This window comes from Triticum dicoccoides, chromosome 5B (genome assembly GCF_002162155.2).
Source record: "Triticum dicoccoides isolate Atlit2015 ecotype Zavitan chromosome 5B, WEW_v2.0, whole genome shotgun sequence".
Taxonomy (NCBI): domain Eukaryota; kingdom Viridiplantae; phylum Streptophyta; class Magnoliopsida; order Poales; family Poaceae; genus Triticum; species Triticum dicoccoides.
In genome coordinates, this window is record NC_041389.1 from 714,303,577 (window position 1) to 714,320,818 (window position 17,242).

At 45.4% G+C, this 17,242-nt stretch overlaps 1 protein-coding gene across 2 annotated transcripts; it reads right to left on the bottom strand.

Annotated features, from left to right (window-relative positions):
- Positions 1-1,033: 1,033 nt before the first annotated feature.
- LOC119306827 (probable peptide/nitrate transporter At3g43790) lies at positions 1,034-6,542 on the bottom strand. 2 transcript variants are annotated; one of them, XM_037582949.1, is made up of 17 exons: positions 6,292-6,542; positions 4,778-4,818; positions 4,583-4,643; positions 4,326-4,428; positions 4,134-4,236; positions 4,000-4,053; positions 3,859-3,921; positions 3,375-3,424; positions 3,211-3,286; positions 2,926-3,135; positions 2,674-2,761; positions 2,421-2,506; positions 2,268-2,333; positions 1,800-1,844; positions 1,632-1,720; positions 1,487-1,530; positions 1,034-1,362 (listed from the first exon to the last, which is right to left on the bottom strand). In XM_037582949.1, exons 1-17 carry the CDS (start codon positions 6,446-6,448, stop codon positions 1,265-1,267), a joined length of 1,434 nt encoding a protein of 477 aa, XP_037438846.1. In that variant the 5' UTR covers positions 6,449-6,542; the 3' UTR covers positions 1,034-1,264. The 2 variants fall into 2 exon arrangements, with proteins under 2 accessions (XP_037438846.1, XP_037438845.1); XM_037582948.1 differs by having other exon boundaries at positions 2,226-2,333.
- Between the last annotated feature and the right edge of the window lie 10,700 nt (positions 6,543-17,242).

A 17,242-nucleotide genomic window follows, 5' to 3' on the forward strand; every position in this document is an offset into this window, starting at 1 on the left:
CACGCCGCCGCCGGCACCTCCATGATTCCGAAAGGCCGCGAGATCACCGGGGGAGCCTGGCCACCAGATGCACCACCACCGCCATCCCGCAGGGCCACCGGCCACTCCCATCTCCAAAGCCTCCATCCCCCATCCAATCTAGGAGTACCCAGATCCGCCGCCAGGAGGCAACACCCATGCCAGGGACGCCGCACCACCGTAAGGGATGCCACGCCGTCGAGCTAGCAGGGCGTCATGGGAAGGCACTGGGGACGGAAGTGACCTGCTGCCCTACGGTGCTGTTGAGGAGAAGGAGCCCCACATCCCACCTCGCAGAACAGGTGACGAGCAGCCCCGCCGCCGCCAACGCCACGAGGGCTTTGCCCGGTGGCGCCCGTCGGCGGCGGCGAGGGGAAGGGCAGCGGGGAAGGGAACCCCTAGGCGGTGGCGGCGGCGCGCTCCCGGGTCGCCCGCGGAGGGGGACGACACGGGAGTCGTGGGAGGTCAAATCCAATAATGACATATAGAATCTTGATGTTGTCTCGTGCATTAGTTGTATGGAGATTCATCGAAACATGGGTCCAAAAAGAGTATAAGTTCTATTATGATGGCATACATGGACAGCGTGTAAAAGAAATACATTATACACCAGTACTCTACCTCACCCGCTCCTGAGGAGTAAACTATGATCCTTTGCACGGGCACTCAGCCACCACTTCACCGCGTACAAACTACAGGTGCTCGGCACATAAAGGCTTGTGACAGCCAACAGACTAAAAGGGAGGGTCCATGTGAAGCCTCTGTAAGCCGAGTATCCGGCTCAGTTTCCTTCGCTGCGATGGCCAACCATAGATCGTCACGCGCCCGCTCAACTAGCCGAGCGTCTTCTCAAGGCACACGGCGTAGGTATAAGCCGAGTTTATTTCAACCCCAGGGACAACCACGGGAAGCCCCGTGTCTAAATTACACTTGTCCTACGTCAAAACACTAGACAACTAGTGATTTTTCTGTAGTGCAAGGTACCATATGCAATTCTTCTGATCAACAATCAACAGACAAATTCTCTATCTTCTTACCAGAAACAAGTTATCGCAAACCAAAGCACTTTGTGCCTAGGAGTTCTCACTAAAAATATATATCGCGTCACATCTAATAACAACCAAGAAACTATGAAAATATCTATGACACAATACATGAAGTTACACAGTTTTTGACCAAGGGCTGCATTCTGTGGTAGTGCCCCTAGTTTTAATTAGCTAGCTACATGTACATCACTACATGCCCATCATTTCATCACGCTCGTCATAGAGAAAAATGGCTTGAACGTCAGCGAGAGCCCGATTATTGACACCATGTTCAGCATGAAGAACAAGATATGATCACCTGCATATTGGACGATAAATAAAATAAGTATATTGTCTAATAATATGTTCCTGTTTCCATTCAATTTAAAGCAAAGTATCAATATAAATGCAATTAGCTTGGGCTGGACGACCAACGTGTTTACCTGGTAAGAACAATCCAGTTATGTTCTTTTGAGCCCATGAAAACCTGTAAAAAGGCAAGAGATTAGCTAACTATGAAGCACACTAGCGGCCAAGCAAAAACTTAGGCCATTCCTACTCAGAAAGCAAAAGAAACAATGTACATACAAAATTCCTCCTGCTGCTGGAGCTACTGCTTTAAAGATTGACATCAGAGTCACAGAGATACCATTGGCAACACCCCTTTGCTCTTGTATCTGTACATGTTTTCGTCAAAAACGCTCGAACATAGCAAATTTAACTCAAAGAAAATGCAACGAGACAGATGATACATACCACTGCTGTGTTTTGTAGAATGTTGCACGCAACAGTAATCGTAGCCTGTTCCATTTTAGATGATGCATTAGAATAGTTCAATTGTCTATTAAAATCACTAATCCATGGAGCTTGTCTTCTCCAGGGATACTAAACGTTTGATTTTACTCCATTTGCACAGGTGGTGCTCAAACATGATTTCTCTAGACTGTCCAAAAAACTTCATCATTATATTTATATTTTTAAACGGAAGATTTTATTGCTCTTCCGGCCTATGCACCAAGAAGATAAAAATGTTCGTTTAGGATGATTACTAATGTAAGCAATGAGGTGTAACTTTTTTTTTGTATTGGATGAGTTCTAGCTTTTTGCTGAACTGTTGATGAACACCCCCAATGTGTACTATTTCACTTGAACAAAAGCAATAAAAGAATATGCGAGACTTTCCGCAAACAAATTCTTCAGAAGTGAAGCTATGTTGATGAGTACTTTGAGCTCCACACCATATAGGTTGCCCATGAATGGATATGTTGTAAGCATAAGTATAGATAATACCTGAAAAAATAAACTTGCATTCAGTACTGTGCAATAGATTCATCTTATTGAATATTTACTTTGACATTAAATGCTATCCGCACATACCGCTGCAAAACGGAATGGCTTGATTAACCCAGCATACTTGGCAAGGAGTGGGTAAATCACAAGTTGATACACCAAAACACCAAAACCTACAAGACCGAACAAAAACATAATATGTTAAAGGGAGTCAAAACTAGTGTTACATGTAATAGGTAACGAAGCGATACTACGAATGTGTTGATTTCATTCTTTTTGGGTTGACTATGTTTCTCTTGCGCAATGATCATATTATGAAATTAGAAGGAATGCCACATACCTGAGATAGCTAGCACGCTGCCAACATCTTGAGATGTCAAACTTAGTCCCCGATATTTTCTACTGCTCACAGCCCATAGTGAAAATATCTGAAGATGAAATTTACAAAACACATGCAAAGTTGCTTTAGTTCCTTATTAAAAAAATTGGTTTGGTTCCTAATCTGATTGTTCCCTATATGATAGATACGATGATAAGCATATTTTCATACTATGTTACTCAATCTATTTCAGATACCTAAATATAGATTTACCTCGAGATAAGCTGTATCATGAAGAGAGAAGACACAGTAGAGGGTTATTGCTGACATCAACTGACGGTTCTTTAGCAGGCTCTTCATAGATGCCATTCTGCCAGATCTAGATTGTTTAGCTATCCCCTCTTCTATGTTCAACTCGGTAACTTGTGCGCCTATTGTGTCAATAGCTTCTATTTTATCATCATGGTACATGTGCAGAGTTTCCTAGAAAAACATTTATTCAAGTATAGGAATTCAAGGGTGATAAAAGAATCGCAGGGAGATTTTAGTGGGCAATACCGGAAGCCAAATGCATGCAACACCTGCTACCGCCGCTAGAGCTGATATGACGAAGCAAGGGAGGAAATATGGAAACCTATAAGGAGATGTAATTTGATAGGTTTATCTTATATTCCCAATGGTGCAATATTTATATTATTGAAACAGTATGAGTGATAACTTACCTTCCAAATATGGATTCCTCGGAGAAAAGATTTGGGTACTTCTTTGCAGGCTGATAGAGGATAGAGAATACACAATGTTAGTGAAAGACATTCATATAAGATCACAAATCACTCTCCAAAGGGACATTATATGTTCATCCTGTGAACAAAAATTCTTCTTATCACTTTTAACGATTAAAATATAAATATATGGAAATTCCCTCCGAATAAACCATTTCTAAAATTTCGTTGAGATGCCATGATAGAAAAGTTCTAGCTATTGGTCCAGCCTTGCGTTTTTGCATCAATTATCTTAGATGATACATTATTCCCAAGCTCTACACCATGGTTAGGTATAATTATGGGGACTTAGTGAGTTATTACAACAATGTCTTTGATGGACTACTTGCCCTGTGTTTGATAAACTGGTTAAAAATACAACTTTAATTCTTCAAAGTCGGTTCTGTATTTCTTTAAATCTATATCAAAGTTCATTGATCCTCACTCGTGCAAGAAATCCTCCAATGGCTGGCCCAATAATAAGAGCTATTGATCGCGAAGATGTAACCTGCGACATAATGGTAAACATAATTATCATCTAGTAACCGAGTCTGAAACACTAAACATAAAGATGGATTGTTCTTACAAGAGAAATTCCTAGAGCTTGGTGCTCTTTTCTGCAGACTTCTGAAGCATAGGCCTAAGCAATGCAAACACAATCATGGGTTAAACAACTAAGTACTTCTTAATTCATCTAGTCACTAAGACTAGCAAGTTTACCTTGATTGGTCCTAATATACCACAGAGTAACCCAAGTAGCCCCCTAGTAATAATTGCCATCCAGTAAGTCGTGCTAAGGCCGAAGAGGGTGTTAAATACAATCCTGAAAAGGAAGATGTATAATAGGGTTTACATTGATTTAATTGAATGGAGAACAAAATAAGTTTTCATATGTAACTGAATCAGCCATACACTGAGAGGATACTAATCATAATGCAAGGCTTCCTCCCATATTTGTCAGCAAACATGCCCCATGGCACAGCACTAGTGGTTCTTCCAAGGAAATATGCAGCCCCTTAAGACACATAGTTTACAGTCAGTAACTACGTATTGATATAAAAACACCGTGGTCACATTATAGTCTACTCAATATACTTTATTGCAGGCTTTTCTTCCTGTGTTTTTTCCCAAAAAATGTCAATTGGTCTGAGGGGACAGTTAGTGCTCACCGACAAAACCAGCATAGAACCCAATGTCTTCTTCTTGCTTTGCGACGTTCAACTCCCTAATCTGTTGCATCATAACAAAGGTGAATGCATAATTAATCACCACTTAGTTTGTAATAATTCATAAAAGCAAACAGTAACTTGCGTGCACATAGTCAGAATATATAGATGCCCAAGTTTTGCAACATCGCTACATACCATGAAGTATAAGTAGGGAAATAGAGACTGGATCGGTAGCGCTGGAAAGATAACAGACCAGGGTGTTAGTTACCAAGCCCTAAATTTTATAAGATATAGCTGATCTAATCATCTAAAACAGCCTACAGATATGTTCACCTAAGAAAACCTTAAGATATGTAAAGTTTTCATTTTCCTTACAAATTAATTCAGGTGACAAAAGGAAATTGGAGTTTCCTAAACAAATTGCATGGCTAATGAATAAATGCAGAAGGACGCATACATGTTTGGGACTATGCATGTCTAGATGTTGCGAGGTCCGAAATCGTCATGGGAGTATATATTGATTGAAATGGACTGGATCGAGTGCCCCTAGTTATCATCCTGAATGGCATATATAGACGCACACTAGACAATCTGGATGTTAGGACATACTTCCTCAGTTCCACAATGTAGCAGATATTTTGTTTTCTGAAACCGAAATACGTCTATACTTGACCAAGTTTAAAGAAAAATATATCAACACCCCAGTACAATATTCAGTAGCATTAGGTTCATCGGGCAGTGTACCTTTATATTTCATTTTTACATCCTCCATATAATGCCACTAGTATCAAGGAGGGTTCATCATGCATGGCCTGGCCGGCCCACATATGTACGAGTAGAGTAGGCACCCATCCGATCTACTCATTGCTTAGTGTAGTCCATGCCATACTACTCCCTCCGTCCGAAAATACCTGTCATCAAAATGGATAAAAAGAGATGTACCTAGAACTAAAATACGTCTAGATGCATCCCCTTTTATCCATTTTGATGACAAGCATTTTTGAACTGAAGGAGTATATGATACGACCTACTCCCGCCGTCCCATAATAATAATGAGGGAGTACTTACCTAACTCCCTCCTCTCTTTTTTGCGAATTACCTCCCTCCTCCCTGCCACGTCCCCTGGCTCCTAGATGCGCTCGCCATATGCTAGGAACATTTTATTGATGAGCCGATCGAGATGGACCGGAGCCACCAGAGTACGTACATCGTATACCATGTGAAAAACTCGGTACAAAGGTAGATGCTCACATACACATACGAACGTTCATCTATATGAATGCATGCACACTCACCTTCGAAAGGCTCAAATAATGAGATTAGCGTGAAAAGGTACGACCTCCAATGGAGCTATATATCACCTAGCCGGTGGACTGGAGGGGGTTGTCCTATATATTATAATGATTTCTTTGTCTGTTAAGCAATGCCATGGTTAATCTATCTATCTAGTCTTGTGAAACTCCCGTGCTTGCACGCCGTATCATGCAGGTTTTGAGTTCGAGGCTTGTGCCCCATCAAGGAAGAAGAAGACGACGACTGGTTCCATATCAAAAAAAAAAAAAGGAAGAAGAAGAGGCAATGAACTCTGCAGCAGCCAGCAGGTGACTTAACCAGCAGGTCATCTTAATGGAATAGCTCAGCATATGATCCTTTCAAAGAAAACGAAAACCAAAACCAAAACCAAGAGACAGAGGTGAGGGCTCTCTTACCGGCGCAGAGGCAGACGACCCAGACGTAGAAGAAGTTGAGGTAGGGGACGCCGGTATTGGTCTTGTTGATCTGATCCAGCCTGCACCCGGGGCACCCCTCCTTGCACACCCTCCTCCCCTTGCCCAGCAACGGAGCAGCAGCCGCCGCCGCCGCCATTACCTCCGTTGGCTGTGGTCGCTGAACAGCAAAATGGGTCTAACCCGGACGTCCGACAAGTGAACAGGAAGGGAATGTGGTGGATCAGATCGGATCTCCTCTGCTCAGCTCGGTCGCTCCGTCCAACAAGTGCATCAGTAAAAATCTAGTGTTAGAAGCGATCGACTCGAATCCCGTCCGTCCATCCTCCATAGGGATATGCATTTCGTACTGAGTGAAAAGCGGTGGGCTGTATCATTTCCATGGCAGCGTGCATCGTTTGATTCTCCTACGCACGTGACAAAAGATTCTGCAGCTACCACTTACCTGTACCCAACGTTGTGTATACCCAGCCCGTGACTAGTGGGCCTCCCAATAGAGCTGCTGCCCCCCCAATAAGGATAATGATGCTTCCAAGTGATTTGATTAAGTTAAGTTGCAAGTGCTGTGTTTTATTCCAATGCAGGAAGGGTGGCTTCTAGACTCCTTTTTCAACTTAATACATTCGCAGATCCTCACGTATAGGTACATACATACATACATTCGTCCCTATGAACGCACGTACACCATATCTTAATGAGCGCCTCTGAAATACTGAGTTATCAAAATATCTTGAGGCTGAAGAAGTCATTATAGACGTCTCGTAATCGACATGAATGTCTCCTCCCATAAACGAACATCACCGGAACGGCTGAAATAAATCTAAAAAATGCGAGCATCGGAGTAAAGTTTAGGACATACCCGCACAGGGATCTAGCTGGACCGCAGCCAAACCGAGACCCATGCTCGATTCCGGGCCAGAGGTGTCGCGAGGCCCACGTCATGACCCGAACATCCAGCCTGAGCCTGGTAGTCAACTTGGTCGGGCCGCTCGCTCAAATGCGAGCAACAACCTTAGATTCCCAAACATCCACCATGAGCCTAGTAATCAGTGTGGTTAGACCGCCAGTTCAAGTGGGAGTAGCAACCCCTAAGAGCATCTAGAGCCGGACCCATACTTTCTCCTCAAATGCCCTACTTCCTTCTCAAACGTTCAAAATGTCCGTTCGGTCATGTCCGGTCAAAAAAGTTGACCCAATCGGACACCTCATTTTCATCCTAAACATCCGGACTGACGGATCTACCTCAAATCTGGAGGCAATATGAGGGTGACCGGTCAGGCCCGCTGGATGCCCACACTGTCCCACTTGCAGCGATTCAAGAAGACTATTGTCGCAACAGCGCCATCGTGCCTACGTCAGGAGGAAAGCCACCGGAGCTAGACGTGCCGGGGCCAGAGCTCGCCCGCACCGCCTACACAAGCTGGTCGAGGCTGATCGCGCTCGTCTGTAAAAATAGATGGAAGCGTTGAACCCTTTGCTCGGGCCGCAGTTGTATATATTTGGCATGTGCCGTGACTTACAAGAAGAGATCGATCGTTATAGGAGGTTGGAGAAATTAGAACATAAGAAGAGATAGAAGGAGATACAAGTTTAAACACCTTTCCTATCTCTATACAATATCTTCTAACACTCCCACTCAATCTAAACCTCAAGAAACTTTCGCAAGGTTAAGATTGTACTTGAACTCATCCAACCTTCTCATAGTAAGAGGTTTTGTGAAGCCATCAGCAAGTTGATCTCCAGTAGGTATAAACCGAATATCAAGTAGCTTCCGAGCTACCCTTTCTCTGACAAAGTGGAAATCAACTTCAATATGTTTGGTGCGTGCATGAAAAACAGGATTAGCTGAAAGATAGGTTGCACCAATATTATCACACCATAATCTAGCAGCTTGTGGAGCCTTGATTCCAAGTTCATAGAGCAATGTCTGTATCCACATTACTTCAGCTGTAGCATTTGTCAAAGCTTTATATTTAGCCTCTGTACTTGACCTTGAGACAGTAGCCTGTTTTTTTGCACTCCATGATATAAGATTAGTTCCCAGAAACACAACAAAACCACCTGTAGACCTTCCATCATCAGCACACCCTGCCCAGTCTGCATCACAATAAGCAGTAACAAGTAGAGATAGAGACTTGGTAATCTGAAGCCCAAGTCCTTCAGAAAACTTAAGATACCTTAAAATCCTCTTGACTGCAGTCCAATGAGTTGTTCTAGGTGCATGTAAATACTGACATACCTCGTTTACAGAGTAAGAAATATCAGGACGTGTAAGAGTCAGATATTGCAAAGCACCCTCAACACTTCTGTAATTAGTTGCATCCTCTGGTCCAAGTGCTTCTCCACTCTCAATTGTAAGATTTTCAGAAGTTGAAATTGGTGTACTTACAGGCTTACAATGTTGCAGTCCTACTCTTCTGAGTATACCAGTAGTGTACTTTTCCTGCGTAAGAAGTATACCATCATTGATCTGCTTGACCTCTATGCCAAGAAAGTAGTGAAGATCTCCCAAATCTTTGAGAGTAAACTCCAACTTTAGATCTTTAAGCAAACAAGTGGTAGCATTTGAACTTGAACTTGCAACAATTATATCATCAACATAAACAAGAACAAATATAGTGATATTGTCTTTATGATAAAAGAACAATGAAGTATCTGCTTTAGATGGTGTAACATATCATCAAGCTCTTTATTCATGTATTCCATAAAGCCTTTTTGTTCCTTAAGCTCTTTTCTAAAGAAATTATTATGCTCAAATTGTAAAGTCATAAAGCTTCTAATATTGATTTTTATTTCTTCCAACCTTCTAAGGTGAAGTTCAGCATTTTTAGGCAAAGTCATAAGGGCAAACAGGTGCACAAGAAGCAAGCGGAAAAGAGGCGAACGGAAAAGAGAGAGCGAATAAAACGGCAAGGGTGAAGTGGGGGAGAGGAAAACGAGAGGCAAATGGTAAATAATGTAATGCGAGGGAAATGAGTTTGTGATGGGTACTTGGTATGTCTTGACTTGAGCGAAGATCTCCCCGGCAACGGCGCCAGAAATCCTTCTTGCTACCTCTTGAACATGCGTTGGTTTTTCCCTTGAAGAGGAAAGGGTGATGCGGGAAAGTAGCGTAAGTATTTCCCTCAGTTTTTGAGAACCAAGGTATCAATCCAGTAGGAGACTCCACGCAAGTCCCTCGTACCTACACAAACAAACAAGAACCTCACAACCAACGCGATAAAGGGGTTGTCAATCCCTTCACGGCCACTTGCGAAAGTGAGATCTAATAGAGATAATATGATAACATAAATATTTTTGGTATTTTTATAATATAGATTGAAAAGTAAAGATTGCAAATAAAGTAGATTGGAAACTTATATGATAGAGAATAGACCCGGGGGCCATAGGTTTCACTAGTGGCTTGTCTCAAGATAGCATAAGTATTACAGTGGGTGAACAAATTACTGTCGAGCAATTGATAGAAAAGTGCATAGTTATGAGAATATCTTGGCATGATCATGTATATAGGCATCACGTCCGCGACAAGTAGATCGAAATGATTCTTCATCTACTACTATTACTCCACACATCGACCGCTATCCAGCATGCATCTAGAGTATTAAGTTCATAAGAACAGAGTAACGCATTAAGCAAGATGACATGATGTAGAGGGATAAACTCAAGCAATATGATATAAACCCCATCTTTTTATCCTCCATGGCAACAATACAATACGTGCCTTGCTACCCCTGCTGTCACTGGGAAAGGACACCGCAAGATTGAACCCAAAGCTAAGCACTTCTCCCATTGCAAGAAAGATCAATCTAGTAGGCCAAACCAAACTGATAATTCGAAGAGATTTGCAAAGATAACCAATCATACATAAAAGAATTCAGAGGAGATTCAAATATTTCTCATAGATAAACTTGATCATAAACCCACAATTCATCGGATCTCGACAAACACACCGCAAAAAGAGTTACATCGAATAGATCTCCAAGAAGATCGAGGAGAACTTTGTATTGAGATTCAAAGAAAGAGAGAAGAAGCCATCTAGCTAATAACTATGGACCCGAAGGTCTGTGGTAAACTACTCACAACTCATTGGAGAGGCCTTGGTGATGATGTAGAGTCCCTCCGTGATCGATTCCCCCTCCGGGGGAGCGCCGAAAAAGGCTCCAAGATGGGATCTCACGAGTACAGAAGGTTGCGGTGGTGGAAATAGTTTTTCGTGATGCTCCTGGATGGTTTCGGGGTACGTTGATATATATATAGGCGAAGGAGGTCGGCCAGGGGAGCCACGAGGGGCCCACGAGGCAGGGGGCGTGCCCTGCCCCCTAGGGCGCGCCCTACACCCTTGTGGCCGCCTCGACTGCTTCTTGACGTCCACTCCAAGTCTCATGGATTGCGTTTGTTCCAAAAAGATTTCATTCCATTTGGACTCCGTTTGATATTACTTTTCTGTGAAACACTGAAATAGACAAAAAAACAGCAATTCGGGTTGGGCCTCCGGTTAGTAGGTTAGTCCCAAAAAGATATAAAAGTGTATAGTAAAGCCCATAAACGTCCAAAACGGGTAATATAATGGCATGGAACAATCAAAAATTATAGATACGTTGGAGACGTATCAATTCCCCATTTAATAGGAGAAGGTCTGTCTATTTTACAATACGCAGATGATACTATTCTTGTTATGGATAATGACCTAGATAAAGCAAGAAACATCTAGCTAAAACTACTTTTATGCGCATTTGAGGAGCTCTCTGGTCTCAAAAGTTATTTTTAGAATAGCGAGGTTTTCTGCTTCAGTGATGCTGCAGAGTCTGCAACTGAGTATGCTGACATTTTCGGCTGTGCTACTTCTGAACTGCGTCGGGATTTTCCCAAAGAGGAGAGGATGATACAGTACAGTAGAGATAAATATTTCTCTCAGTTAAGAGCCAATGTTATCAATCCAGTAGGAGAACCACGCAACACCTTGTTAGCAGCACACACAAACAACAAATCCTTGCAAGCCTACGTGGACAAGGGGTTGACAATCCCTCGGCGGTTAAGTGCAAGATTAAATTGCATAGTGATTAATAGATAGATAGAGCAAATATATAAAATAAAATAAATAAATAAATAAAAAGTGCAGCAAGGTAGTTTTGGTTTTTTGATATATGATAAAAGTAGACCCGGGGGTCATAGTTTTCACTAAAGGCTTCTCTCTTGAAAATAACATACGGTGGGTAAACAAATTATTGTTGGGCAATTGATAGAAAAGCAAATAATCATGACGATGTTCAAGGTAATGATCATATATATGCATCACGTCCGAGACAAGTAGACCGAAACGATTTTGCATCTACTACTATTACTCCACCATCGGCCGCCATCCAGGATGCATCTAGAGTATTATGTTCATAAAGAACGAATTAATGCCTTAAGCAAGATGACATGATGTAGACAAAGTAAACTCAAGCATTAATAAACTCCATCATTTTATCCTTGATAGCAACAATACAAATACGTGTCATTGTTGGGGAACGTAGTAATTAAAAAAAAACCTACGATCACGCATGATCTATCTAGGAGATGCATAGCAACGAGAGGGGGCGAGTGTGTCCACGTACCCTCGTAGACTGAAAGCGGAAGGGTTTATCAACGCGGTTAATGTAGTCATACACCTTCACGATCCGTCCCGATCAATTACCGAACCTACGACACCTCCGCGTTCTGCACACGTTCAGCTCGATGACGTCCTTGCCTTCTTGATCCAGCAAGAAGGCAAAGTAGTAGATGAGTTCCGGTAGCACGACGTCGTGATGAGGATGTTGGTGAAGAACAATCTCTGCAGGGCTTTGCCTAAGCACTACGAAAACTATGATGGAGGATAAACTAGAGGGACAGGGTTGCCGGCACACGGCTTGGTGATTCTAGATGTGTATTTGGTGCTAGCCCTACCCCTCTATTTATATGTTGAGCCCTGGGGTCGAAACTTGGAGCAAAAGCCTCCTCAAAGTCGGTTTTGCCGGAAAGGCAAGGGTCCCACTCGAACTCCAGGACCAAATGCCACAATCCTTGGCGTCTGGCCCAGGGCAGACGCCATGGTCTCCGGCGTTTGGCCCCCTGGCCTCCACAAAACTCCTTTTGCACGGACTTATCCCCCCGTGGGCCTGACCCCTTGGCCTAACCATATCATCCAATATATGAATCTTTACCTCCGGACCATTCCGGAGCTCCTCGTCATGTCCGTGATCTCATCCGGGACTCTGAACAACATTCGGTCACCAACATACATAACTCATATAATACTATATTGTCAATGAACGTTAAGCGTGCGGACCCTATGAGTTCGAGAACTATGTAGACATGACTGAGAAACCTCTCCGGTCAATAACCAATAGCAGAACCTGGATGCTCATATTGGTTCCCACATATTCTATGAAGATCTTTATCGGTCGAACCGCTATGTCAACATACGTTATTCCCTTTGTCATCGGTATGTTACTTGCCCGAGATTCGATCATCGGTATCTTCATACCTAGTTCAATCTCGTTATCGAAAAGTCTCTTTACTCGTTCCGTAATGCATCATCCCGCAACTAACTCATTAGTCACATTGCTTGCAAGGCTTCATATGATGTGCATTACCGAGAGGGCCCAGAAATACCTCTCCGATACTTGGAGTGACAAATCCTAATCTCGATCTATGCCAACCCAACAAAAACCTTCAGAGATACTTGTAGCGCATCTTTATAATCACCCAGTTACGTTGTGACGTTTGATAGCACACAAGGCATTCCTTTGGTGTCCGGGAGTTGCATAATCTCATAGTGTCGGTGTACAAAAGTAGGGGCTCTCCTTTTGACCCCTATACTTGTGCGCAGTAAGTCAGAGCCACTCGCCACGGCCACGGGTAACAGGGCAAAGAAAGGGAAGCCGGAAAGAAGCCGAAGGCACAAGGCAAACAAAGCAACATCAAGGACCAAGGCCACAAAGATCGGATGGACGAAGCAGGTTTCCCCGGCAAGGACCCTTGCCGGGGGCAGCCCCAGCTGCCCCGGCAAGACCCTTGTCGGGGCAGCTCGCCCACACCAACGGAGCGAGCCACCCTCGAGCCCATAGTCTCCAACGCCAACAACTACATTGGGACAGGGCTCGGGAGGAACCTCCATGGTGGCATGCAGATCTTTGTGAAGACAAAGATTATTCAAGATCAGATGAGGATTGGAAGGCAACGATCCTCGGCACGGTTCTTGCTGAGGAAGCCCACGAGACCCCCGGCAAGGCCCTTGCCGGGGACAACAGCATGCCATGGCAAGACCCTTGCCGGGCCACCCAGCAAGACCCTTGCCAAGGGCGCCAGCGGGGCCACTGCCAGGCCCACACCAGCCAAGTCTCCATCGTCGTTCACATGCAGCTGCCGACCCAACCAGCTGGGCAGGCACCTGCGTGGCAGCATGCAGTCCTTCGTGGAGGCTCCACCACTGCACCACCTCAGCTGCCTGCCTGCCTGCCTGCCTACATGGCACCGCATGCATCGCTGGCCAGGGTGCGTATCGAAGCGAGGAGGAGCGGCGACGGACGGGGCGGGCCTCGCCCCCGCCCCCGATAAAGTGAAGGGACACCTAAGCCACGCATTTAATGCATCTTGTCCTGTAATACAGGCGATAAGCTCGCAACACTGTAGAACTTTCCACCTCCTGTGTGCCACTGTGGCAGCCCCTTTCGCCTATAAAAGGAGGCCCATGGCAAACTGGAAAAAGATTCGGCTCTTTCGAACCAGGCAGCATCCATAGCTAGTTCGAGAGCTCAAGAACACTGAATACAACCACCAAAGCAGGACTGTAGGGTTTTACGCATCCTTGCGGCCCGAACCTGGGTAAACCATCCTTGTGCTGATTACTAATCCTGCCCTTCTCACGACCCCGCGCCCCGCAACCGTAGTAGGGATTCTTGTGATCCCATAGGTGTCGTTTCCCACCGACATCTTTGGCGCGCCAGGTAGTGGGCGCAATTGTGAGAATCTGGTCTAGTAGTTGGCCTGGCAGTTCTTCGTCGCCACGACTTCCGCGGAGAAGGCGGCCAAGAGAGCGGCACTACCTACTAGCGCGAAGCACGCCAGGGCGGCGATGAGAGAGCTAAGTCATGCTAAACTTTAAACTCTTCTCCTTAAATATAAGGTTATTGTCCTCGGAGGTTCTGCCTATGTATGGAAAACCTTTACGCAGAGGGGCCCTCCTGCGATTGGCAAAGCCCTTGTTCTGTTTCGAGTCCGCTCAACAGTTCAAGCGGCTGTGTCGAAAGCGGCAGGGTAGCCTTCCGCCGTTCGCAACGCTCTCGACACTGACTCGAGTCAAGCTCGACAGATCGAGCGGCCGCGCTAGGGGCGGTAAGGTGGTTCGCCCGGCAGCAAGCGCACCCGGCAGGCTAATGGGGATCCGTCCTCACGATGCCGCCTTGGGTTTACGCACTGGCAAGCCTACCCAGTCAGCGCAGGGTGGACATACAAAGGAAAATCAAATAGGAAAAATATGCATAGTTTCAGGAGTACTGCAGAGTTATATTACATAAATTGCCGCCGCGGTTCTAACTAAAGATAGCGATTGTCTTGGTCATGAACCTGCGGAGGCGATAAGGAACGGGGTGCCTAGTCCCGGCGCTGGCCCTCCAACCTCTTGATCTTGTCGATGCGGCTGAGGATGGGCTCGATACGCTCACTGAGCACCACGATGTCAGCATCCGCCGGCAAGCTCTTCAGTGCAGCTTCGAAGTCGAGGTCGGGGTTCCAGTGCGCTATCTTAGCAAGCACCTTGGCCATGACCTCCCGGCAGAGCATCCGGGACTCCTCGGCCAGGGAGACTGCCCGGTTGGAGTGAAGCCGCTCCAGGGCGCGGACGACCCTTTCAAAGTACAGGGTCAGGTTGGCGTTGGGGCTCGGGCTTATCTCCGAGGCATACCTCATGTCCGACATCCCCATGGTGCCCAGCTACCCGGTGGACGAATTCGCAATGACGGCAAGGCGTTTGAGCCAGCGCTTCTTGCCCGCCACGTGGTCCTTGAGTTTGGCGGTCTCGTTCATCCGCAGCTGCTTCTCCGTTGCCAGGTCCTTGGTCAGGATCCCTTCTCGGGCTCAGGCCTCCAACAGCATCTTCTCGAGATCCCCCAGCTTCTGCTTGAGGTCTCTGATGGAGTTGTTGGCTTCGGAGAGTTCTCCGGCCTTGCTAACGACCGCACCCTGTGCCTCCACCAGGGCGCCGTTAAGCGTGTCCTTCTCCTTGGACAGCGCAAGGCTTGCTCCTCCAGCTCCTTCACCTTTCCGGCATGGACCAGAGCCTGGGCATCGAGCGCCTCCTGATGCCTCTGCTCCAGCTCTCAGGTCCGCTGTACGACGAGCTTATCCACCTCTTCATCCTCGCCGCGGAGCGTGGCGGCAAGCTTCTCCTCCGGCGCGGCAAGATCCTCCTCCTGGGAGTTCAATGCGGCCTCGCGCTGAGTCCGGGCGGCTTCGGCTTCAGCCGCCAGGGTCTTTGCCGTCTCCTGGGCCTTCTTGATGTCGGCCAACTTCATGGTGAGCTCCACGTCGCGCTTGGCTGCTACGTCTTGAGCTTGCGTTGGTTTTCCTTGAAGAGGAAAGGGTGATGCAACAATAGTAGCGTAAGTATTTCCCTCAGTTTTTTAGAACCAAGGTATCAATCCAGTAGGAGGCTCCTCAACAAGTCCCACGAACCTACACAAACAAACAAAGAACTCGCAACCAACACAATAAAGGGGTTGTCAATCCCTTCACGGCCACTTGCGAAAGTGAGATCTAATAGAGATAATATGATAAGATAAATTTATTTTTGGTATTTTATAATATAGATGCAGAAAATAAAGATGCAAATAAAAATAGATTGGAAGCAAATATGATAAGAGATAGACCCAGGGGCCATAGGTTTCACTAGAGGCTTCTCTCGAGAGCATAAGTATTACGGTGGGTGAATAAATTACTGTCGAGCAATTGATAGAAAAGTGAATAATTATGAGATTATCTAGGCATGATCATGTATATAGGCATCACGTCCGCAACAAGTAGACCGACTCCTGCCTGCATCTACTACTATTAATCCACACATCGACCGCTATCCAGCATGCATCTAGAGTATTAAGTTCATAAGAACAGAGTAACACATTAAGTAAGATGACATGATGTAGAGGGATAAACTCAAGCAATATGATATAAACCCCATCTTTTTATCCTCGATGGCAACAATACAATACGTGTCTTGCAACCCTTTCTTTCACTGGGTAAGAACACCGCAAGATTGGACCCAAAGCTAAGCACTTCTCCCATGGAAAGAAAGATCAATCTAGTAGGCCAAACCAAACCGATAATTCGAAGAGACTTGCAAAGATAACTCAATCATATAAAAGAATTCAGAGAAGATTCAATTATTGTCCATAGATAAACTTGATCATAAACCCACAATTCATCGGATCTCGACAAACACACCGCAAAAAGAGATTACATCGAATAGATCTCCACAAGAGAGGGGGAGTACATTGTATTGAGATACAAAAAGAGAGAAGAAGCCATCTAGCTAATAACTATGGACCCGAAGGCCTGTGGTAAACTACTCACAACTCATCGGAAGGGCTATGGTGTTGATGTAGAAGCCCTTCGTGGTGGAATCCCCCTCCGGCAGAACACCGGCGACGGCTCCAAGATGGGATCTCGCGGATACAGAAGGTTACTGTGGTGGAAATTGTGTTTCAGTTGCTCCCTGGATGTTTTCGGGGTATATAGGCTTATATAGGAGGAAGAAGTACGTCGGTGGCCGCCCGAGGGGCCCACGAGACAGGGGGCACGCCCTATAGGAGGCACGCCCTATAGGGGGCGCGCCCTACCCTCTCGTGGCCGCCTCGGCTGCTTCTTGACTTGCACTCCAAGTCCTCTGGATCATATTCATTCCAAAAATCACGCT